This window comes from Aptenodytes forsteri, unplaced genomic scaffold (assembly GCF_000699145.1).
Source record: "Aptenodytes forsteri isolate BGI_AS27 unplaced genomic scaffold, ASM69914v1 Scaffold3, whole genome shotgun sequence".
NCBI lineage: Eukaryota > Metazoa > Chordata > Aves > Sphenisciformes > Spheniscidae > Aptenodytes > Aptenodytes forsteri.
Window position 1 is genome coordinate 2039537 of NW_008795283.1, and position 23792 is coordinate 2063328.

Here is a 23792-nt window from a genome sequence, read left to right on the forward strand (position 1 = left end):
GGCCCGGCCCGGCCCCGCCCTTTCGCGCCGCGGCGAGGCTGACACCGTTCGTAGCCCTCCCGTAGGGCCGGTGGCTCGGGGCCTCAGCCCTGCCTGCGGAGGAGCGTGGGCGCGGACGCCCCCAGCCCCTTGCTACCTGCCCCCTGTAAAGGGGCCTTCCCGAGACCCTCCTCGGTGCGCAGAGGGAGGATGGCCGCTGGTGTACTCGCCTTTGCTCGTCAGCGCAGCCGCCCTGGGTTAGGTAACCCGTGGCGGTACGCTAAAGCTGCCTGTGTGGGAAGAAAACTGGCAGTGGCGTTAATGCTGGTCCGGAGCGTGGAAAGCGCAGTGTGTTACTTCATCTGGAAGCCATGTTGAGAAGGCAGTAAACAAACCTGGATTTTCACAGTGTTGCGTAGCATAGGGCTATCGTTAAGGCTGAGCTGATGGGTTAAACACAACATAACAGACTAAAAACTGGGCTGCGCTTGTGTGCCAGGCAGGCACAGGGGTGGGCGAGGTCTTGCAGGAACAGGCATTTCTCTCTTGGCCATGATGAGCGAAGAATGAGAGGAGAAAAATGTGTAAGGAACACCTGATCTATTTGCATCCTCATTTGGAATCAAGTGTGTAGTGACAAGGTAGAGAGCTGAGCTTCGTTTCTGTTTCACGTAACTGCAGAATTTATCATAGCTTGGCTTCAAGATGATTGCAGTAAAGGCAACAGATTATCCCAAGGGGCATTTGAAATGCAGAAGACATCTGGAACTTGAAGATACACCCACCAGTTTTCTACTACAGATGGAGGTTGCAGTTCTGTGACTGTCATATTGCCAGATTTGTGCACTGCTGGATCAGTTGGCTTTACACAAAGAATTAGCCAGCAATTATAGCTACATCAGGTTGACCTGAAGACAGTATGACGCTTTTGACAGCATTTCCCTGACTTGTTGCCTGGAGTCCTATGCTGCCTCCAGTCCTACCCCCTACCCATTCCCCTTGGGGACTGAGAAATGCCATTTTTGTTACACCCGCTGTCTGTTATTAATCAGCTCTATGGGGACAAACTTCTGTTTTTCATGCTTAGTCACTGACGTAGAGTAGATTTCCCTGGAACAATACTGCACATGATGCCACTGACATCAGAGCTTTATATGACTGTCCACACACACACTTCTCAAACTGCAACAGTATGCAGAGTCCCCTAACTTGGAAAGTTATTTCTGCTATGTGCAGGCAATGATGAGAAAGGCTACAGCGTAGCTAAAGGTTTAGCAAGGGCAACTGGCAGCAACGCCTGCTTTTCTCTTGGATTACAAAGATGTATACTTCCATTCTGCGCAGCATCTGGGTCTGTGAGAAAAGCAAGGATGATGCATGCATGGGAGAATCTGCAGTAGAGAGAGGACTTTGAGCAATGAAAGACAACACTTGTGATTATCCCTGTGCATCATAACCTTCACCTGCTGAGGAAGATACATTCAGATGTGCTGTCTAACACTGCTAATTTCATAATGAGTTACGGTGCTCTAACAGGTGCCATGGGAACAGGCAGTCCTGTTCCTGTCAACACTGGGACTCTTCTGACTGCAGAGTGAGCTGGTTCACAAAGCTAAACTGGCAAAAGCTAGCCCTGGAAAAGGCAGCAAGCAGATTTCTGCTGGTTTAACTCCCTGAAAACCAGCTTGCAGTGGGATAAAAACAAGGGTTAGCGCTTGACAGAGAGGAGGGGAAGGGGCAGGAGCACCCCATTAAGGAAGAGCTGTTCATTTTAGCAGTGTGAAACTGCAGCCTAAAAAGCATTGGCCTTGTTACTGCAAGGCAGTAATCTCCTCTCTGCATCTCATTTTCAGACCACTGGGATAAGAGAAGCAAAAGTCAGGAGGGGATCCAGGAGACAACAATCACTCTTTAAAAGGTTCCTGTGTTACCCAAGGGTGTTGCCGACATAAAGGTCATGCACTCTTTTACTCACATGGGCTTCCCACATGAGGGTCGTGAGCAGGCACATCTGTTTCCTACCTAGTTTCTCCGAGTTTTATGTTAACAGGAAGGAGTATTTCTCCCTTTGGCTTGAGGCTGTTTGAAGACCACCTGGGACTTGTTAATATTCTTGCTGCTGACTAGCCCACTGATGTCCACACCCCTACCTTCCTTGCAACTCTAGGCTGCTGAAAGCCACACAAGCATGCTGACATCCCTCTAGTTAATTCATCAAGGTAACTAGGTAAATACAGTCACTATTTGGAAGTGGAAAGGGCATGCGGCAGCAGAAGACTAAATGAAAGCTGAAATAAAGTCCCAGCCAGCCACCATTACTAGCTGGTACTGCTTGTGGAAAATAGCCAATAGGGATTAACTCTTTACTGTCTCTTTCAAATACATAGATTAGATGTCATCAGATGAAACTGATGAAGTCCAAGTTCAAAACATGCAAAAGGAGGTGGTTCTTCACCAGCTGGTAGTAGACCTCTGGAATAAGTTGCTGGAGGACGCTCTGGATACAAGAAGTTTATACAGTTTCACCCTACAGACAGCTTTAAACCAGGGGGGAAGACTGAACAGGAAAAAAAAGGAGGAGAAAGAGGAAAAAAGAGAGGCTCCAAGTCAGAGACTCTACCTGCTGTTGCTGAAGACCCTCTGCAAAAACTCTTGCCCCTCAGATCCACAGTGAAGCTGCTTGTATAAGCCATATAGCCAAAGACTCGGCACTTGCCCAGTTCTGCAACAGTTCTGTGAATGGAAGCAGAGATGTATCTAGCATCCTCTTCTGCTACTGGTGAATATATTTGTTATTACTTTCACTATGGTTCTCCATGTTAATCTCCTCTACCTTTCTTTACTTTCTCCTTTTCTGTACACTTATTTGCCTATGCGTTCTTTGTCCTTTTTTCCAAGGCTCTCTGAACTAACGTATTTCTTTTACTGCTAGACTAAGTGTAGCTCTCTTAAAGGTAGCAGTAATGAGGGCTCAAGAGCTGCTTTGCAAAAGTCTCAAGGAGGTGGCAAAAATTAAATAGATAATTTAATCCTTGAGTACCAATTGCCTTTCTTCAAAATATTTGGAGTAAGAAAAAGGAAATTGACCTAAAATAACAGAATAACAGACATTCAGAAATAAGTTTGTCATTGGGTTGGTCCAGTTTTCCACTTTTCAGGAAAGCTAAACTTCAAATTGCTTAAATCCAAATATATGGATTTCTCATATGTTAGTGTCAGGCTGAGAGTCCTTGCCCACCAACCAGAAACATATTTAGCTGTAGCACCCTTTTTCCACTAGACCGTAATTCAGAGAGAAATGTGCTGCCGCAGGGCTGTGTTACTCAGCAGTAAGTAGAGTTAGGGAGCCTGACTGAGGGCTACTCTTCCACAGTCCGAATGGATCCTCGTTGCCTAACTGGCCTTCTTTCAGCTGGCTCCTGCTAGAACCCCTTGGATACAGTTCCTCACGCTTGTCTTTCCTAGTCAAACGTAATAATGAGCATCCTATTAATTATAGCTCAGCAGCAATATTCAGCTCGTCCCGGAGGTACCTTATGGTAACAGGGGGATCTGTAGCTCATCACTGAAGTTGCAGACCTTAGCTCTTCGTTCGGGTGAGTCTGTTATTCAGGGTTGTGCTAATGGCTGTGGCTCAGGAAAAAGCAGGGGAGCCAGGAACCCACCACCTCTTCTTCCCTAGGATATGGAGCAGGCACTGCCTATGTCTCTGCAGTTTGCCACTGTGTGAGGCAGTTAAGGCAGATTGACAGCAGAATAGTGCATCATCACATCAGATCACATCCCAATAGAGATTTAATACTGATAAAGCATTGCACACCATCACATTTTTTACATTATCTGGTACATGCAATGAAGTTGAGGTTAGCTTTATGTTTTTATGCTGAATTTATACCAGCTGCAGAAGGACAGGTGGTACCTGGTCCAACATGAAGCTTACGTGTACAAAGTGGAAAAGATTTTTTTTCTCCTTGGGTTAATATTTGAATCATCAGAACAAGTTTACACCAGATCAGTGTGTTTAGTTGTAGATGCTGAATGTGAATTCGTGAGGAAATCTGACAGCGCTGTGAAAGCAAGCTATAGACCGCTACAAAAACACTTTACTGGGTCAAAGTTATTTATAAACCTTCAGAGGGTAACAGGAGAGCTTCTGGAGGATCATGTGTCCTTCCACGGCTGGCCCTTTCAGGCTTTTCCTGAAAGCCACCTGAGCCCCTTTGTGATTTAGCTCAACGTTAGATGTACCCCCAAATGCAACCATTGTACTCATGGCCATGGTCTGCCATTACATTTCCAAGCAGCTCAAATCATACCACGACTTTGTTTTGACAAACCACCTTCTTTGTTTACACAGATCCAGGGACTAACACTGGCAACAGGTTTTGTTTTCAGCAGATGGCAGATTGCAAACACTGAGCATGTCATGTCATCTTCACCTTTTGCTTAACTGAGACCCAGTATTCATCTTAAAAAGGGTGTGAAGAACATAGGTCGTAATAGGGGAGCAATAGGATGAAGAAAGTTCACATATCCTCAAGCAGCCAGCGCTTTTAATCCTTAAGAAACTCCCTGAAGTAACTAATGAACCATCACCAAGAACTCTCTAGCACCATCCCAAATGCCTAACTTCCTGGCGGTGCAGTGATTTTTCGATTGGCAAGCTTAACTTCAAAGGTCAGAAAGGCAGTGGAACAAAAGATTAAATCATCAATTTATAAGCACTTTCATTCTGTAAACTAGTAAGCTGCTCATGCCAACAAGGCAGGCAATCAAGAACAAGCTGTTTCAAATGAATCCAATACTCCTTATTGGAATAACTAAGCTAGCAGGCAAGGGGAAAAAAGAGAGATGTGTTAAACCTGACTATAATAAAGATTTGAGTCCATTTTTCTTAACCAACAGGAAAATACCAAGGTAAAATTCATTGTAAGCTGGAAGCACAACTTTTTCAGAGTTTGCATTCAGAATAGCTCCTTGACAAACTTGGGGACGATTCCTTTGTGGAATCAGTGATTTCTTCTTAGCACCGGACCATTCAACACCTGCATTAATAATTTGTTAAGCAGATTAGAGCATGCATTTTTAAAACATGCAGATGAATCAGCCTGGGAAGAGTTTCAAACACTCTGAAGACAAGAACAGAATTCAAAATGAGTCTCAGAAACCAAAGGAATGATTGAACAACAAGATGAAATTCTGCAAGAACAAGGGCACGCTATGTTTAGGAAGTCTAATCCACCAGTACAAAATCAGAAATTCCCATTTAGGAAATAGTAACATCTATAAAGGCTTGAGCTAAAGTAGATCGCAATCTAAAAAATAACTCAACAAATACACTGGCATTGCAGAAACAGGTAAAACCTGTTCTGGGATGTGGCAACAGAAGGTATGATATCTAAGGGACAAGTGATGATCTACTTAATGACAGTAAGGTAAGAAAGATTTAACAATGACCTCAGCTTTCTTATGGCACAGTACTACTCCAACATGCATATGGCTGCCACACAGTTCATGAAGAGCTTCGTGATACCTTTAAGAAGATGTCAAACCCTTGCAGAAGGCTGGAGTGTTATCAATGCTGTAAGTGTCATCGTGTTTATGTCACCTACCTTTCACATACTTTTCAAGTCTGGGGAGGATGGTACATCTCCCATCACTAGTGGTTTTATTTCTTATTTTTAGGCAACTGTTATACTAAACAAAAACAACATTAAAACAATATACCGTATAGTTGCACAGTCCAGGAAAACTGTCATTAAGCTATAATCACAAGAGACTGTTTAAACTAGTTGTCACGTTACGGAGTGTCCTGGTTTCGGCAGGGATAGAGTTAATTTCCTTTCTAGTAGCTGGTACAGTGTTTTGGATTTAGGATGAGAACAAAGTTGATAACACACCGATGTTTTAGTTGTTGCTAGGTAATGCTTACACTGGTCAAGGACTTTTTAGTTTTCCCTGCTCTACTGACTGAGAAGGCTGGAGGTGCACAAGAAGCTGGGAGGGGGCACAGCCAAACTGGCCAAAGGGACATTCCATACCATGTGACGTCATGCTCAGTACATAAACTGGGGAAAGCTGGCCGGGGGGGCCGCTGCTCGGGGACTGGCTGGGCATCGGTCGGCGGGTGGTGAGCAATTGTACTGTGCATCACTTGTTTTGTGTATTATTATTATTATCATATTATTATTATCATTTTATTTCAATTATTAAACTGTTTTTATCTCAACCCACGAGTTTTTCTCACTTGTGCTCTTCCAATTCTCGCCCCCATCCCACCGGGTGGGGGGGAGTGAGCGAGCGGCTGCGTGGTGCTTAGTTGCCGACTGAGATTAAACCACGACACGGAGGTAAAAACACCAAGTAGAAAGGACAAAGATTACATATATATATATATGACATCCTGGTTCCTCCAACCTTCTGATAGATCCTGCTGGAAAACAAACTGCAATTTCACCAACTGTTTAACCACCCAGAAATTATGCCTAGCATGCACAGAATTTTTATGCCACTGTAGTTACTTTGAAAAGGTACATTTAAGCATTATAACTTTTTAAAAGTACTCATACCAATACAGAGGTCTTTCTCTTCATATTGCCTAAAGATACAGGAATACATGGTCTTTCTATAGATATGATTTGATGCTACAGTCAATTCAGCGGCAGTCTTGGTTCTGGAGGTTTCTGCTCCCAGCTTCTCCCACTTGCTGTTTTCTCTCCTTCAGTTTTACCAACTCAACTTTCAGGGTGACTGTAATACCAATTATTTTGTTTTTTTCAATCCAAACTATCAATCACTCCTCCCCCTTGACAGGACTCTGCTGTCAGAGAAGTAGTAACTAGATCCACATCTCACAGTGTCCACACCAGAGAATTTACCTCTAAAGTGCTCTTTCCCTGGTGGGCACCGTGCTGCCACGTGGCATCAGGCCCTTGGGCTTTAAACCATCCTGTGATCCACGTGACAGGTATAACAGCACAGAGCTAGTATAATTAGGGAGAACACTGGAATTCACCCTTCCCCTAGCCCATAACGATAGCCACCCAAGTCCTCAAGAAGACAGCAATTCATACTCCGAATATTTCACTTTCAGCCACAAATGCTGGAAAGGTTGTCTAAAGAAGAGATAAGATTCAGCAGATTTTGGCTCATCTTATCCTCGCTCACAGGCTCTTTCTGCAAGAAGCACTCTATCAGCACAGTGGGTGTTTGGTGCTACAAAGCACTCTCATCTGCAGGCATTAAGAAGTGATTTACACCAGCAAATATAGAGGTCAAGGTGAGACAGCCCTCAGGGTGCAACAGCTGGAAGGCTCAGGAGAAGATTTCACATGCATCTCTTGGTCGTTAAGCATCCGGCTTTGACTGAACTGTGCTACTCTCTGTGTAGCCTTCAAAGGCCAATATTAGGGTATGAGGGTCAGCTCGTACCAACTTCAACCTCAGAGCCCTGACATCAGTGCGCAGCGAGCTGCTGTGAATGCCAGGCTGCAAAGCAGCAGTAACCCAAGGTCACAGATGTCTCCAGCATTGCCTCCCCTTCTCACTCACCTCAGTGGGCCTCTGAGGGGCTGGCTGTCGCCCAGCTGGGGCCAGGGGAGCACAGGCAGCACATGGAGCTGTCGGCCTCAGTCTCCTTCAGCAGTTTACTAACACGGTTAGATTTGACAGTAAGTTTCTAGCCATGCACTAGTTTCACATGGAGTGGTTTGGTATCTCAGCCTGATTCACACACCCACATCTGTCTGGGTCTGGTGCTTTCGGTTAATTATCTGCCATCCTGCTAACTTGGTGCCAGAACTTAGTTATTGACTTTCGGCCTCAGAGACAAGGGTTCGTCTGCCTCAGAGTTTGGACACAAGGACCATCACGAGGCAATGGCAGAGCTGCTGCCTGACTTGCCCACTCCAGAGAAGAAGGCAGCTGGATTCCCAGACCTTTCACCAGCACCTGCACCGCCCTGGGCTTGCTGGCACTGTGTGCTGGGCCGGCTGGAGTGGTGGCTTCTCCTTGCAGAGAGGAGCAGGGCTTTCCTGTTCCAGCTTAGAAAACAAATGCACAGTCAGGCACCCTGGGGTTGTCGAGACGCTGCAGAGGACAAGGCCAGGAGTGCTGGTGTCTGGTTCCTGCCAGTGAATCATTACCTGTTTGCATTAGCTTTGCTCCTTCCGCAGTTCTTGCTCCAAAACACCTGCTCGCTTGGCACAGGAATTGGTGTCACCTCCCATAAGGAAATGTCGACAGTGCAGCTGCCTTCCCACATTCTGCACTCAGATCAGTGACTCTGCTACTTTTTCAGCATTGAGCTGAGGACATCCCTTTTGGTGAAAATACATTCTTTGTTCAGATACTTTTTGGGCTTTGCTCATGAACACAATGGCCAGAAAGCCTACTGTTTAAATCGCATTTTAAATTGTTTTAGTAAGATTAAATGCTGTGGGGAATAGGCATATTTTCTGTTTGTTCTTCCCCCCAGACCATTCAGAAGCACATATTGCACCTATTGCTCTAGAATTAAGCGTTCAGCCACCACAATGTCCTGACCATGTGTCTGCCAGCAACAAAAGACATGATTATGCAGACCTCTCTTCTATTTGGCATCATTTCTGCAGCTCTGAAACAGCCAAGGCATCTCTCATGCAGCCCCCTGAGCTGCACAGTGCATTAAATAAAGCCACATCAGCTTTTCCAGGGGTCTGATTCTGCTACACGACCCTCTGACATCCCCGGTTGCTAATTCCCAGCACATACACCGGCAGAACAGTTTTCTTGTATTACTCTTGTCAAATTCAAGCATCGGATGGCACGTGGGATAAGCAACAGGCACAGGCCGTTATTTCTGGCAGCCAGAAAGCTGGAAGACAAAGAGCCTGGCAGGCCGGTCCATCACTCAGTGCTTGCCCCGGCTCCTCGCCACCACCTCCTGCCTTTCCTAAAGCACAGGAAAGTACATCCCCTCTCCTGCGTACAGACAAGTCGGGAGCCTGGGCTTCTGCTGCTCCCTGTGGGAAATCACTTCAGTTTAACAAATGACATCAAGAGGAACCTTTTTTTCTGTTTAACCTGTATTTTCCTTTCAAAATTCCTCCTGTCACATTGAGTTACAAGCCTTTGAACTAGGCTAAAGGCTCCCTTTTCCTCCCTGAGGACTGTTCCCTTTGGATGGTAATATCAACCTTCCTCCGCTGTCCCTGCTTAGCTGAGATACAAGAAAAGATTAAAAGAGCTAAATATGTGTAAGTCCTTCCACTCCCTGATAATTTCATTGCTCTTGTGTGACCTTTCCTCTGTTTTCCTGCATCTTGGACTTAACTGCAATACTGCTGATTAAAATGATAAATATCATGCTGCTTGAATATGTGGCTGCTCCCCTGGGTGCTTCCCACCCCTCCTTCCTGTCTGTTGGTGGGAGTGAACCTCCTGGCAACCCGGGGGCTTTTCTTCAGGCAGGACTGAATTCATGTTACAAGGCTGACCTGGTCAGCCTCTGCCGCTCGGGGCTGCGCTGCTGAGAGAGAAAGGAAAATGGACTCCCTCTCCAGTGAAAAAAGCTCTCTGTGACCCTAGCTCAGCCGTAACGACTGAGATGGAAATATGGACATTGTGCCACTGGCTCTGGCAGGCAGCTTCATGATGGAGGAGAATAGTGACCCAGGGAAAACACTGCTGGGCTCTGCCCTCGGTGTGTAGCGCGCTGCGACCAAATGGTGTGTACAGAAAAGCTTGGAGCGTTCCTGACAGCTGCACTGGGGTTTCATTTGGTCCTATTTTGGGTTTGTTTTTTCCCAAGGCTAGGGGAAAGAAAAAAGGAAGAGGAAAAAAAAAAAAGAATGGCTTTTTTAATTTCATTCCCTATTTAAGAAAAGAAAATTTTAATAATCTTTTATGTTTTACCTAATTATTTTCACATTCAAGAAAAAAAGAGTGGCTTTGTGGTTAAACCATCAGGTACCCCTGATTGCAAAGGTAAAAGTAGCCATGGCTATGTAATAGCTGAGTGCTTCATGACCTAGGTTTCATGCTCTAGTAGATAGGTAGGTACACAGATGAAAAATTCAGGCAAGACTTACCTTGTGTGACTGTGAAGCATCAGCAACAAGACAACATCATGCAAACTTCTGAAACAGGGAAAAAAGGCCCTCGCCATTAAGCTCCATTTTTGTTATACATGCTTTTAACTTCGACAGCTAAATGACATACTGGCTCACAGCTGCTTTATTTAAAGTTTCATTGATCTTACTCTGTTGGGAGCTTATAATGAATACCAGACCCCGTATCCCTAATATTTTCTATGGAGACAGGCAGAAGGGAAACACTTAAAACAAGGCAAGCTTTCTTTGAGAAGCAGGGGAGGGAGGGAATCCCCCTCAAGCATTAATATCCCCCTGCTCCCTCACCAGACTGAAAAGGAGACACATAAAAGTTTTAAATAACCTTTTTTCAGTTATGGAATCCAATAAAAGAAGAAAAATAGTTTGGGCTTTCGACATTTAAAACCAAAAAAAATCATATTTTGTGTTTTTGAAAATTTCAGAGGAAACTGCAACAATTGCCCAGAAGGGCATCGTGTCTGGAGAATTTGTTTCCTCTCATGTAAGAAAATCACTTCACGTTGCTCTGGCAAAGACAGCAGCTAGCTCTGCGAACTGCAGGGAGCAGATGATCACCTCGAGCAGCTACAGAGCTTTGTTTTCCCAACGGCCGTTAGGTCCCACAAACAAATTCGACACCCTCGCACTGAAGAAATCAGCAGGTTTTTGCCCGACAAAGCAAAAAAATGCATCCTGCCATCAAGTCTTCTGCCAAGGAGTTTCTGGCCCAAGCCAGGTGAGCATGTTTAGGATGGGCTTGTGACCCTCTGCAGATGCAAGTGCCAGGTTAGAGTCTATGGAGAGGAGCGGCCTCCCAGCGCACGTCCTCGAGATGGCTTCCTCAGGGTGCCCTGGTAGCAATGGCCCTGCTGCGGTGCCGTTCACGGTTGCAGTGGAGCACGTGCTGTTTGAGACCAAAGCCACTGCTATTTCAAATTTTGTCATCTTGAGAGTCTGTTCTGGCTTAGGTGTCCTGGCAGGTACATTTACCAGCTCCTTTTTGACTTGATCACTGTTGCTGGCACCATTGAAGCCATCCTGGAGTGCTAATGAAGGGTTGTTTCAATAATACGAAAGTCCTGTTTAGGAACAACACTTGCAAGGCCCCAGTCTTGGGCAAGCATTTGACATTTCATAAAGCGGTTACACTCTATCCTAAAACCAGCCAGCTTCCCAGCTTCCCTGACCCTGCCATGAGGCTTCCCTAGTGTCTACCCGATGGTGGCGATCCTGGTTTCTGGCCTAATGTCCATCATGGCTAGTTTAGACCCATTTATCCCTGTGCCAGCACTCTGGCTGCTAAAGTAGATTTGTTGTGATTTTTATTTTTTTCTCCCCCAAACTTCTGTTATTTTGATCTTAAATATAAACCACCTTTTCTTTATTCCCTCCCAAAACGTTTTCTTCGGTTAGAGGAACACGTCTTCATTTTTAACTCCTAATCATCAGCGTCTAGTTGCCAGAGGACATCACGCAGGGAATTTGTGAAAGCGTGGGAATAGACATCCACCCTTGAAACCCCGCATTCGGCCTGCGAGCGCCGTCCCCGGCGCTACGCGGCCCTGCGGTGGCGGCACCTTAGCGAGGCGGAGAGCTACGAGGCCACGGAAAAAGCGGCACTTAGGCGGGGGGGAGCTACGGGGCCACGGAAAAGGCGGCGGCTGATGCCGCCCCCTCTCCTGCTCGCCGCAAAGGAGAGCGGAGCGGGCCGGGCGGGCGCTAGGTGGGGGTGTCGGACCGCTGGGGCCGGCCCAGCCGCCGCACCGCGGGGCGGCGCCGGTGACCCGGCTGCCTCCCCCCGGCGGGTTCTGCAGGCGAGGTCTGACCCAGGGAGGGGACAGCGCTGGTGAGATTGGAGACCGTCCCGGGCAGGTTTTAAACCAGCGGTAGGAACTCAAACGAAAGAGATCCTCGTGACGTCAGACCGAGATAAACCGGGTGGCACAGCAGCCCCCCGCGCCCCAAAGATCACGTTTGGGTTGCGGTGTGTCACCCCCGACACTGCTGGAGGGCGACTGGAAAGACCGCTTGCTCTCCGTCCCATTTACATCCCTTCCTTGCCCCCATGCCTTGGCTGAGTAGCAATAAGATACTGCTGTGTGGGTTTTTTCCTCCTGTGGGAAAGGTCGAGATGCAATGGTAATTTGCATCCTCAAAACCAGACAAAAAAGTCCCCGGTATAAAATGACTAGGATGGCTTTGTATAAATGCAGAACAGGGAAGAAACAAAGGAAGAAACATTTAATCTCCCTGGACCTCTCAAAATTGTCTCTGCCAATTGCAGGGGGAAACTACAAGGCATTAATCCTCGGTCCTCAACTCACAGGCTCCAGGACCAGCCCAACAACTGATAAACCAACCAAAACAGCAACACACTTCGTTCCCTATTGCACTAGTAAGCAAGGGCACCTAATTCCAGCGCCTCAGAGGTACCCCAGCACGATGTGCCCCTGCATCCAGACCCCTCCCATGCTCCATTCAGTTGCATTTTTACCACCTTGTTCTGAAATTCCTAATTTTGCTGCCAAAATGCAGCAAAGAAAGCTCACCTTCCTGTATGACCCTCCCAGAGTCCCCGCTGACCTGTCTTGCACTGGGAACAGCAGGGCCTCCATTTGATTCCCCAGGGCATGGCCCTGACTCATTTATCTCAAACTCGTTAGCCACAAGGCAGAATAAGAAGAGGGTGATTATGTAGCAGGTGTTGCCCTTGGCCACAAGGCAGAATAAGAAGAGAGTGATTATGTAGCAGGTGTTGCCCTTGGCATTACGCTTCCACGATGAGGAGAATCAATATCTCTGAATTACCATTTCAGTCATTCCCTTCGGGCACAGCCTGTGCTGGAATAAAGGGGCCGTCCCTCGGGGTGACAGCTGGACCACCACATGCAGAAGAAACAGGAGCTCACAGCTAAAGCAGAGGTCTGGAAGAAGACATGCTGAAAGTGTCATTAAGAGCCTTTGTTTCCCTGCCTGCAACACAGCCTCTGGTATGACCTGGAGAAGGTTACTTCATTTTTCTGTGCTTTGTCTTTTCCCCTCCCCATCAACAGGGACAGCGTGGGCCTTCCCACCCACTGAGACGCCGTGAAGATAAATTCCCAGTTATTTGTAAGGCTGTTGAAAACGCACCAGAGAAGCACAAGAGAAATACCGAACAGTTTCAGTAACAAATCAACTATTTTAAAGCTTCCCAGAGGAAACAATTATTTGGAGCCAGGTTATGTTTATGAGGGGAGACGCAGACTGTAGGATGGTAATAACTTTGTCTGCAGAGCTGAACCCAGGATCATAAATCGCTTGGAAACAGCCCTTACAGGGACATTTCTGCCATCCTGCGCAGGCGGCTCATGGAGGTGGAGGAAAGTCATTTGTGCAAGACTGCTGTCCTGTCCCACCCGCAGGGAGCCCCACATTGCCCTGCAGCGCCCAGGGACGGGAGCACGAGGTGGGAAGCTCAGCGCTGTCACCCCTGGGGTGCCAGGCTTCCGCTTCTGGCTCCCATCAGCCTTGTCCAAGAGGGCTTCGCTGCCTGAGTTTTCCTCCCCAGGAAAACTCTGCTGCTCCCAAACCTGGCCCCTGGTCTCCTCAATATGAGGACGCTTTAAACTTGGGTTTAAAGATGAACATTTTGTATTTTCTAAATATGGGTAGCACATTGGCCCTTCTTAAGGGAGGGCCTGCCTGATGGGCACAGCCAGTGCAGAAGCAAATCCAGCTGTGTGCCAGCTGCAGCCAGCAGTTCTGCCCAGCCCAGCCCCAGCCTTGCGAACAGCATCCCCAGCTGCCATTGACCTGTAAGGAGGGACATGCACCACCACTGCCAGCTCTCCAACTCGTCCTTCTCCCACCCCCAGCTGCCGCTGAACCGCAGGGAGGTGGCAGCCCCAGGCACAGCAGCAGAAGCAAGTCTAATTACACGCGCAACTTGTCAGACAGCAACGGCAAGGGGAGGGACACCTACCCGCTGCCGAGGCCTCCTTGGTGCTCTCAGGTATCCAGAGCATGTTCCAGCTCACTATGGTTCCCCCCTCCTTCCCTGAGAGCATCAGCCCTGCGCCCAGCAGCACCCAACTGCCTCTGCTGCAGGCTGCTGTGGTTTGGCACGTATGGGGACAGGGAGAGCGTGTCTGTCCCATGAAGTGGGTCCCCCGGCCTCACTTGGGATCCACGGGCCTGGAAGACAAACCCTGCTTGCCAGGCAGAGCTGCTAAACACACCGTGGTCTCAAACACCACCCCCTAAAGTAGCTATAAGGAGATCTGAGCGGCATATGCCTGGAGAAGCAGACAAGGAGACAAGGGTGTTTGCGCACTGAACGCCAGCGTGTTGGCACCAGTCTGTGCCCTCTTGCCCCAAAATCTGTTTTTTTTCCATAAATGTAACATGAAAAGCCTGAGCTGTGTCCCACAGACATTCCCTGAGCTCAGCGCAGGCCAGATGACAGAGAGCTGCCAAAGGACAACCACCTTATGCCGAGGTACCCTCAGGAGCATGCAAACACTTGCTTTGTGAAGCACGTGGCTTGTTGGCATCCTTCTGCTTTCAGGAGAGGGAATCCTGCATTTTGTGACCCCAGGTCACAAAAAACAGGACAGAGGCTGGGGGAGCTGTTAATGCAGGGGAGGTTTCCAGCAGGGGCAAAGCTACAGTGCATCAAGGGACGATTTGAAAACACAATCCCACCGCAAAGCTTTCCCATGGTGGCATCGCAGCATGCAGCAGCCAGGGGCGGCGAGGAAAGGCTCCAGATGCGCTCGGTCCTGTTAAAGAGTTAAAGCCCATGGTTGTAATGGGGCTGGTGTGTCCGTGGCTTTGTGTTCTTGGAAAATCCACACATACAGAACATCCTGTCTGGGAGCTGGGCAGCATAGTGCACCGGCTGGCAGGACGCCTGGTAAGGGTAAGAGCCCATCTATCCCCTGTCCTGAGCAAGTTTCTCAACTCCCCAGCTTTGTGGCAGGGTTGATGTCTTTGTGGTGAGGCTGCTTTTCTGGATGCGGAGGTGTTCCTGCATGCCCTGGCCTTTCTGCCCTTCAGCCGGAGGGCCAACTGTTAAGGAGGATTTCCCTGAGCACCCGCCTCAGGCTGGCTTCCCTCGGGCTTGGCTCCCACAGTCATTTCTCATTGCAGGCACAAACCAGAGGTGACAAATTATTTCCAAAGTGTCTAATAGATAAGAGTTGCAGAACAACAAGAAAGGCACATTCCTGGCTGCCAGAATTGCTGTGGCAGGAGACCACAGCCCAGTGAAAAATAGTAATAATTTAAAAGCAATTCCTGGAGGCCACCGACTCCCACATGCCAACTGTCTGCTACAGGAGGGCAGGCACAGGCCACAGAGCTCCAGTTTTGCAGTGGCAGAACTACAGTAAGATCAGCTTGCTGTGTCGGAATAATTTAAGGAATAAATGGAAATGGAAGGAAGAGAGGTGTCACCTCTTCCCTTCGCTTTAACCTGCCTGTTCCTTCACGGGGGGGGGGGGGCTGAGTGTGAATATACAACATCTCATAACATCCTTCAGGACTTTGCTTTGATCAAGTTGGCCAAAATGATCTCCTCTCTCCTTCCCTTTACCTCTCTTTCCCTTTCCTATTACACTACCAATAGATTTCATTAAAAGAAATTAATTCTCATTAGTACAGTTGCCTCAAAGTGCAGTGTTACCTTAGGTCTTCGAAGCAAAGCAAACAATAACAAAAAAGGACTGTATACAGCACTAACAGAAGAACAGGTGTCCATTCCTCTGCCATTTCTGCCTCTGCCATCCTCCCAGTGCAGCACGACTACCCGGAAGAGGGAAGAGCAGAGCCTGCACGCAGCCTCACCTCTGCACTCAGACCTGCACTGTCTACACCCACATATTTGAAAGATCTCTCCGATGTCTCCTATGCTGTCCTGCTACCTGCTTTGGATTAGTATTTTGCCGGTCAGAGCTATCTTCCCTCTAAAAGTAACATCCTCTTCCTATGTATACTGTTCTCTATCTGGTCTCCAAGATTAATTAGCCATTTATTATATTCACCCCTTCTTCCTCTCTGAAGTCCTCTCATGCCATACATCATCTCTCCAAACCTTTCTCCCCCTCCCCTTTCCCACTGTTACCAACTTGGCCAGCCTCCCCAGCGTACTGTTCCCGAGGGCCCCACCAATGGATGGAGACACGGCAGCAGCTAGCAGCTATTGGTGCCGTAGTCATCAATGCAGGTTCCAAGCCCGGCAAGCAGGGGATTGTAAGACAACAACGCAGCAGTTGCTTCAAACACTCCCCGAAATGCATCTTCTTTCCTTACATCAAATCCAGACCCAACCTTATTCCCTTTTGAGGGCCTCCCGTGGCTTTCATCCAGCCCATGTCTCCTGACGCAGTCAGCCCCTCTTGCTTTATAGCTATTGCCTTTTCCCCTTGCACACAGACCCCGTGGGTGCGTGTTTCCTACCGCTGCTGTGGCAGAGCCAAGTAACTGCAGCGTCCTCCTCCCAGCTCACATCCTTCCTCTCCATCGCCGAATGATCATTGCTGCTTGCTCCCAAGTAACTCAGACTGCATAGATTATGTTTTATCCGGGGGAGCAGAGGAAGGGACAGAGCACATGCAGGGGTCCTTCCCCACCACATTAGTGAATTGCTATGCCTGCATACAGTGCTATAGAAAGTAAAGGCAAACAAATACCTTGCCCAGCCTCATGCAGCAAGTCTGCACATTAGACCAGGGGACTTCACATGGAAGGCACTGCACCACTGCAACGTATTCGCTAATGACCTGCTAGATCTCCAGCCCGTAAGGCCCAAGCAGTTAAAAAAATACACAAGAGATTATAGATTCACTTCAAAAGAACTTTTTTTTTAATTTAGAAATGCAGTTATATACATAGAACAATTAAATTAAACTTTGTACAAATATTAAAATACTATCTTCACACCCACTGCAATGTACAGGATACCAGAAAATATATATAAAATAAAGCAAAATAAAACCAATTGAGTGACATCCTGCACAGCGTCAATTATGGTTTTGTTTTTAAATCCCACATATATATGGAGTACCATTCTGCAAATAATTCCATAGTGGTGCAATTCAGATAAAAAGAAAACACATACAGGAAAGAAAAGATTAATGTATAAAGGCATTCAAGCTCCCCTGGCATTTGCCTCAGCAACTACCAGCAGTCTACCCACCGCATCATAGGACATCTGCTTCACAGACAACTTCGCTTTGTTTTCTTTTGGAAGGAAACAAATTTGAGAATCGGAACTAAAACGTTTTCCAGCACAACTCAGTTGCTTCTGTCCTTGTTTACCCCAGGACAGAAGCAAAAGCACAGCTTATGGAACGCATATGCAGAGCATCAGTAAAACCCGTTCTGGTGGGCACAAATATCCGTACATCATTTGCAGAGGGCTGAGTTTGGAAGCAGTGCTGAACACAGGACCCTGAAGAGAAGTGCGGGAAGTGGCGTGCTCTGTCCTGGTGTGGAAGGGCAGGAGGAGGGGATGAAGGATTGAAAGGGGGCTTATTTCCTGTATAAAAATATGCCTTAAAATTAAGCCTGCTCTAGGAAACCTCTCTGCGCTTTCAAAGCGTATCATAGAGAATAAATGTTTTCTAATGAAGTTCTTCTGCAAACAAAAGTGTTCACAAAGAGCAAGTTCAATCTGCAGTTCCCTGGTAAGGACTGAAGGGTGAGGATGGGGTGAGGCAGGATGTGCAAAATGGATAGGATTTATTGCATTTATATACAGAAACCAGAAAGTGAAATTGATTTAATTAGTTATCTGGATAGAGTAATAAGGCAGATTTTATTTTTTTAAACAACTGCTATCGGAACAGTAAAACCAGGTTTTGCAAATATGCTCCAAAAAGGTCAACAAGGAAATCTCAGTGTGTCCAACCAGTTGTATGTTAATATATTTTTACACAGCAAGCCTGCTGGTGTCTGCTAAACCATCTAAACAAAGCACAAGCTTCCTTACAACCCAGTCATGAATGCATTGGCCCATTAGCCTGCAGCATACCTCTGTTTTCTGTCACAGCTCTTCCTTACCCCCCACCTTGCGTTCCCTTTTCCATGCTGCAAATGACTTAACCATCCCAGATTGTTTCCAATGGCTGAGCCTGTTGCTCTCTTAGCCCCACTCCTCGGTATTGACCCAAGTCATCCACCTCTGGGAGCATCTCAGGATGTTTCCTCCCAAAACAAGTGGAACAGATTTCTTCCTAACACACCTGACTTCTCTGTGTGCTCAAAGGCCAAATAAAGGCTTCAGATGCATTGAAAGAATCACCACACCAGAGCTGAAAGGCCAAGGAGAAACCTCAGGGGAGACATCCAAGGAGTGAACAACAAGCAGCATGCCTGCTGAGTAAGCATTCTTCTACACAGCAAGTTCCCAGATGGTTAAGAATAAAAATGCATTAAGCTCTTCTCCCTCCCAGTCTCATGAGCTCACACGCTGCAGCACGTCCCTCCTCCCGACTTCATTTTTTACCTCTTCTACAGTTAATGATGGGGAGGTGCGAGCTATTTAAAACCCGAACACACAAAACCATCTCTCTCACCAATGCCGCTGACCTCCTTCAAGGTGGCAGGAGGCTCTGACACAAATCGTTTGAGCTGAGCTTCATGATGCAGGTCCTGACAGGAGACTGCCCCGCTTCCCCACGGGTTACTGTCAGCTTCACTTTCTGGTTCTCTCAGACTGGTCCAAGGTCTGCAACGCTTGGGCTGTAAACACTGCAGGAGGCTGCATTTTATTTATTTTTTTAAAAAACTATGCCACTGAAAGGGAGCAAGGAGGTTTTTTCTATGGCACATAGTACTTTGAATTTCTGAAATGCCCTTTTAATTTTTTAACCTATCAGACTCCAAAAATAACAGTGCTATTTTTATTGTTCCAAAGTAATTAAACAATTTTAATGTTCTGGAATATCACAGGATCCAGCATGTACGACAGAACATGAGATGATTATGGTCCGGAGCGTTAAATAAGGAAAAAAGCCTCCCTTTGAATTCTTTTGCCAGACATAGGTGGGAAAAAAGGGTAAGGAGGCTGAAAAACCCCAAAACAAAATAAAAGAAAAAAAATCATTTGCTGTGTTACATCTTGCAAGGCTGAGTCCCTGTGCTCCCCATCCACCATGGCGAGATCCAGGCTGCATCCACCTATGGCAACAGCCAAAGAGGGCACACTCTTTGCTCAGAGGTAACGAACACTCCTGAGATAGAGCAGAGCTCACGACTGAGGGATCTTTAAGCCTCAGCCCTCGCTCCCATAAGTACAGGACTGTGCAATTTAGTTTTTCCTAAATCTCTGCCCAAAAGACTTCCCAATCCTTCAGCCTCCACAGAATTAAAACATGAATGAGTAACAATCACTTGATGATCAGTAGTGAGGCCTTGCTCCCCCTCCCTCTTGAAAAAAATTGTCAAGCAGACATCTCTCAGGTTCCTCCCCAGCCATTCTACCTCATTTTATATGAAAAGAAATTCTAAAGCTGAGGACGTGGGCAAGAGGAATGTGATGCCCCCAAACTGTTTTCCATGTTCTGGCTTGCACGGGTCCTTGGGGCCTGTTCCCACGAGTGCTGCTGCAGGGGACAGGCTCTTCTGCAAGCACTGGAAGCATCAGCTGGTATTACCAGCCAGCACAGCAGAGACTGGCCTGGGAGCTGCTGGTTTACCCTCTCAGCAAGCCAACAGAAGCTGCCTGTTTATGCCTGATCACAAGATCTATGCTTGCATATTTCCCTCCACCTCCGCATTTCCCCCCCTCCTTAGTAAAGCCATTTCCCACAATTTCTATAAATGAAACAGAATTAAAGCACTCCCTCTTCTGTGCAGCTTGCTTCCTTCTCTTCCCCACCCAAATTGAATTTTCTCTCCCAAACTGGCAGCTGCTTGCTCTACAATAGCAGAGAGAGGAGGCAGGGCCACACGGTACGTGCTTTCTGCTGGCGGAGCAGGCACTCGTCCAGGGCAAGGTCAGGCCTCGGGATCAGCTTCCAGCTTCGTTGTGGGATTCTCCCACCAACCCGGTGCTAACACTGAGTTAAAGGACTGTCCCTTGCAGAAAGACAGCATGTACCTGACTTCTACACCTCGACTGCTGAGGGTCAGTTTGAGTAGACAGGACCTTAAATGCATAAAGAGCAACTCCTGCTCCGAGATGGCTAGGTAGCAGGAAAGAAGTCAGGTATTCTTCCCTCTACACTCCCTTACCACTACCCTCGCTCAATCCCTCTGTCTGCCCTGATAAACCAGTGAATGGGACAATTTGCTCAAGCTTAGACCATTTCCAAGGTAGGAGTTAAAAACTAAATACAAACGTTCCCAGGCTTGTTTTCTAAAATTCCAGTAGCAGATGCGTAAACAACATTTCCCACTACAGTGCTTGAAGCTGAGACACCGCAGCCCGCTGTAAAACAACGTGGGATTTTCACCATCCAAACCGAACAAAAAATACCCAAACCACCCAAATGGGATTTATCAAATCCTTGTGTTAATGCAAGGTAACATGAGCAAAAGGGAAGAAAGTTTAAAATATTGTATTTTTAAATTAATAACATCCCTCTAAAACAAGGATAGGGAAAATAGGATTCTTCCACCCACAGGCACACGCTGTCCCAGGTGTCCTGGGATTTAACAACTGATCAGGAACAGGAGCAGCGGGTACACGGCTGGATACTATGGCCAATCCCCATTTCCAGGAGCTGGAGCTAAGCCACAGTGATTTTATATATAAAGGTGTTGTGTCACTTTTACCAAATGCTGTGACAGTATGTTCCTGGAGCAACAAGGATGAGGATAGTGAGGATCATAAACCAAAAGCAAAGCAGCAAAGACAGCATCCCTATTCACCTGTACATTACCACATGATGTGTAAGGCCATGACATTTTGCTCCTTCAACTCAAATAAAAATTTAGCAGCTTCTCACAGGGCAAACACTTCCCCGGTTACTTCAAGACAGTTATGACAAGGTACATGCATCTAAGAAACCAACTCTTCTTGCTGAAACCAATCCCACGGAACGGCGTCCAGACCTCCCTGGTGAAGAACCTTACAACCACCAGAATGCTTTTGTGATTGGATCACCTATCCCAGACGAACGTGGCTTCCTGCAAAGAGAGAGTCCTGTTAACAGCAACCAGGATATTCTGACCTGCTGTAGGTAATTGTGGGGGGCAGAGGTATACATGTTTTCGGATTTTCTTTTCCCTGCTACCAGAACTTGAAACAATCTTCAAAACTTAGGTTCAGGAATAAGCAATGGCATCCTCTGGCACTGCTGTCAATGTAGCCAACCTTCCCTCACAGCAAGAGGCGTATTTAGGAGAGACTTTGTATATGCTGCTTATCCCTAGCCACAAGGAAGAAGCCCCTCTCTGTGGGCCCACTGAAGCCCATTAGGATAAAACAGCAGACTCTTGCTGTATGAAGCTAGGAAGACACGCTAGCCTCTGAGATGGTAGCTACCCAGGATTCAAGTACCACGGTACCTAGTGTGGCTGGAAAGGTAGTTTGGGATTGCACCAATGGCACTAGGCATTCACTACCTACAGGCATTTCTTCTCTTGACATTTTCAGACACCTGAACCACTTCCAGATTACATCTCAAAAGCGTTACCTCTGCCTGAAGATGTGACCAAAGGAACCTAAGCTTCAGTGCAGAACCACCTTAACTGAAAAAGCTTTGAGACACACAGCTTACTCAAAAGAACAGGGCCACAAATTTGGTTCCAGTCCTGATGCCTCAGTGAATGGGGCTAATTCATAGTTAACACAGGGCTGGTTAACTGAAAGTCACATCCTCCAAGCTTTCTGGACCCTGCTAACCACTGGCCATTTTCCAAGGCTCTTCTACAACCTAACACCAGGAGCTCTCTGGCACCAGACCAAAGCTGAAGGGGTTGTTTTATTGGCAGTGCAGTCCCAGTCCCAGCTTCTAGAAACACAGCATAATCAAGTGGGCTGCACGGGTAGAGGAGGAAGGAGGAGACAAAAGTGATTTTCAGGAATGGACTCCTGCAGAGATGGTTTTTGAGAAGGGAACAGAGGGCATTCCTACATGTTGGACTTCTCAGCCTTCAGCGCTCTAGCAATTCTCAATGAACTGTTATTGCACAGCTAAGTTGTCACACAGCCTATTCTCATTTGAGGCGCTTCTAGACATCACAAGCTGCCCCTTAACTGGGATCCCTCCCAAGCCCCGCTTCAGTCCCAGTGAGGTGTTTTGCCCTGCCCTACCTATCACAAAGAGGATGCTGGAAGAAGAGCCTATATAACATATATCCATATATATAAATTGTGTCTGCACCCAGTGAGCAAGTGGTTTTAGCCCCTGCTCTCTGGGCAGCGGAAGGGCTAGAGAGGCTGATAAACTGCAACAAGCCGGTGTGAGAAGGAGAAAGGCACGAGAAAAGAGCAGCTCTTCAGAGACTGCTGTCAAACATCTGGCTGGGGGAGAGGAGAGCTCAAATCCATTCTGTTCCTTGAGCCCCTGATGCTGATGTAATGGGGAAGCCAGCGCTGCACCAACTCCACTGGTGCACCCAGGAGGCAACCTGGCGACATCCTTTGGATCTTCAGCTGAGGGCGTCTCTGCTTGGAGGTATCCAGGGCACAGCTCGCGAGGACGGGGAAGGCTGCACAGAGTGCTTCTGTCCTGAAGGCAGAGGGAGGGGAGGAGGAAGAAATCCAAGAGGGAGAAGGCTAGACAAACACAGCAGGCCTCATGCTTCCTTCAGTAAGGGAATATCTGAACGGTAGGGAGAGAAGAAAAAGAAAAAGTAGTCAAACTTTTGCAGTTCAACACACACCAGAAAAACTACTGTTGAAAGCAAGACAGGCTCCCACTTCCATAACGCGATAATGCAGTGGTCTTCCTGTCATCACAACACAGCAGAAGGGACCTCTGGAGGACTCTGCTCCAACCTGCCCCCACAAGCAGGACCATTGCCGGCTCCAGCCTTGAAAATCTCCAAGGACAGAGATTCCACCACCTCTCTGGGTGCCCATCTGGTCCTGCACTACCCTCATAGTGCAAAATATTTTCCTAATGCCGAATCTGTCAAGTTACAGCTTGTGGCCATTGCCCCATGTTCTATCATCTGGCTGAGAAGAGTTTGGCTCCATAGTCTTTTCAACTCCCTGTAAAGTAATTGTAGTCAATTGTTGGCGTGGCCCTCAAGCCGCTTCTTCACCAGATTAAAGCAGCCCAGCTCCCTCAGTCACTCCCCACAAACCCCTGGCTATCTTGGCAGGCCTCCAACAGAGCCTGTCCAGCTTCCCCACATCTCTCTTGAACTGGGGGTCCCACAAGAAGATACAGTATTCCCAGTAAAGCCTCACCAATGTTGTTTAGGTGAAGGTAATAACTTCCCTTAAGAATGACAGTTTCCTTCTTTCCCATGACCTCATCAATCTTTTAGTTCCTCAAAATGTCCAAGACACATTTCTTACTGTGACAGGGATGGTTGGAAATACAAGCATCACACTTGCCTTTATCCAACTTGAAGAAATGCAACCTCCTCCAGTAGCTGCAGCTTCCTCATCTTTGAGCCATAAGCACAAGCTTTATGGTCTCCTGCTGCAAGGGGCAATCTGCTATTGTACAACAAGCCTTAGAGGCAATACATGTTTTCAGGCAGTGATAAAAAAGACATAGTGCAGAGGCAACATCCTCTAATTTCTACACTGCAGACTTTTTTTTGTTAAGCTTC

General features: G+C 47.2%; 1 protein-coding gene across 1 annotated transcript in view; it reads right to left on the minus strand.

Annotated features, from left to right (window-relative positions):
* Positions 1 to 17982: 17982 nt before the first annotated feature.
* The window catches only part of SUSD6 (sushi domain containing 6), an 83662-nt gene continuing 77852 nt past the window's right edge, over positions 17983 to 23792 (minus strand). The window contains exon 8 of the mRNA XM_009279280.1: positions 17983 to 22828. Within this exon, the coding sequence (XP_009277555.1) occupies positions 22803 to 22828 (26 nt within the window). The 3' untranslated portion in view covers positions 17983 to 22802. The remainder of the gene's footprint in view (positions 22829 to 23792) is intronic.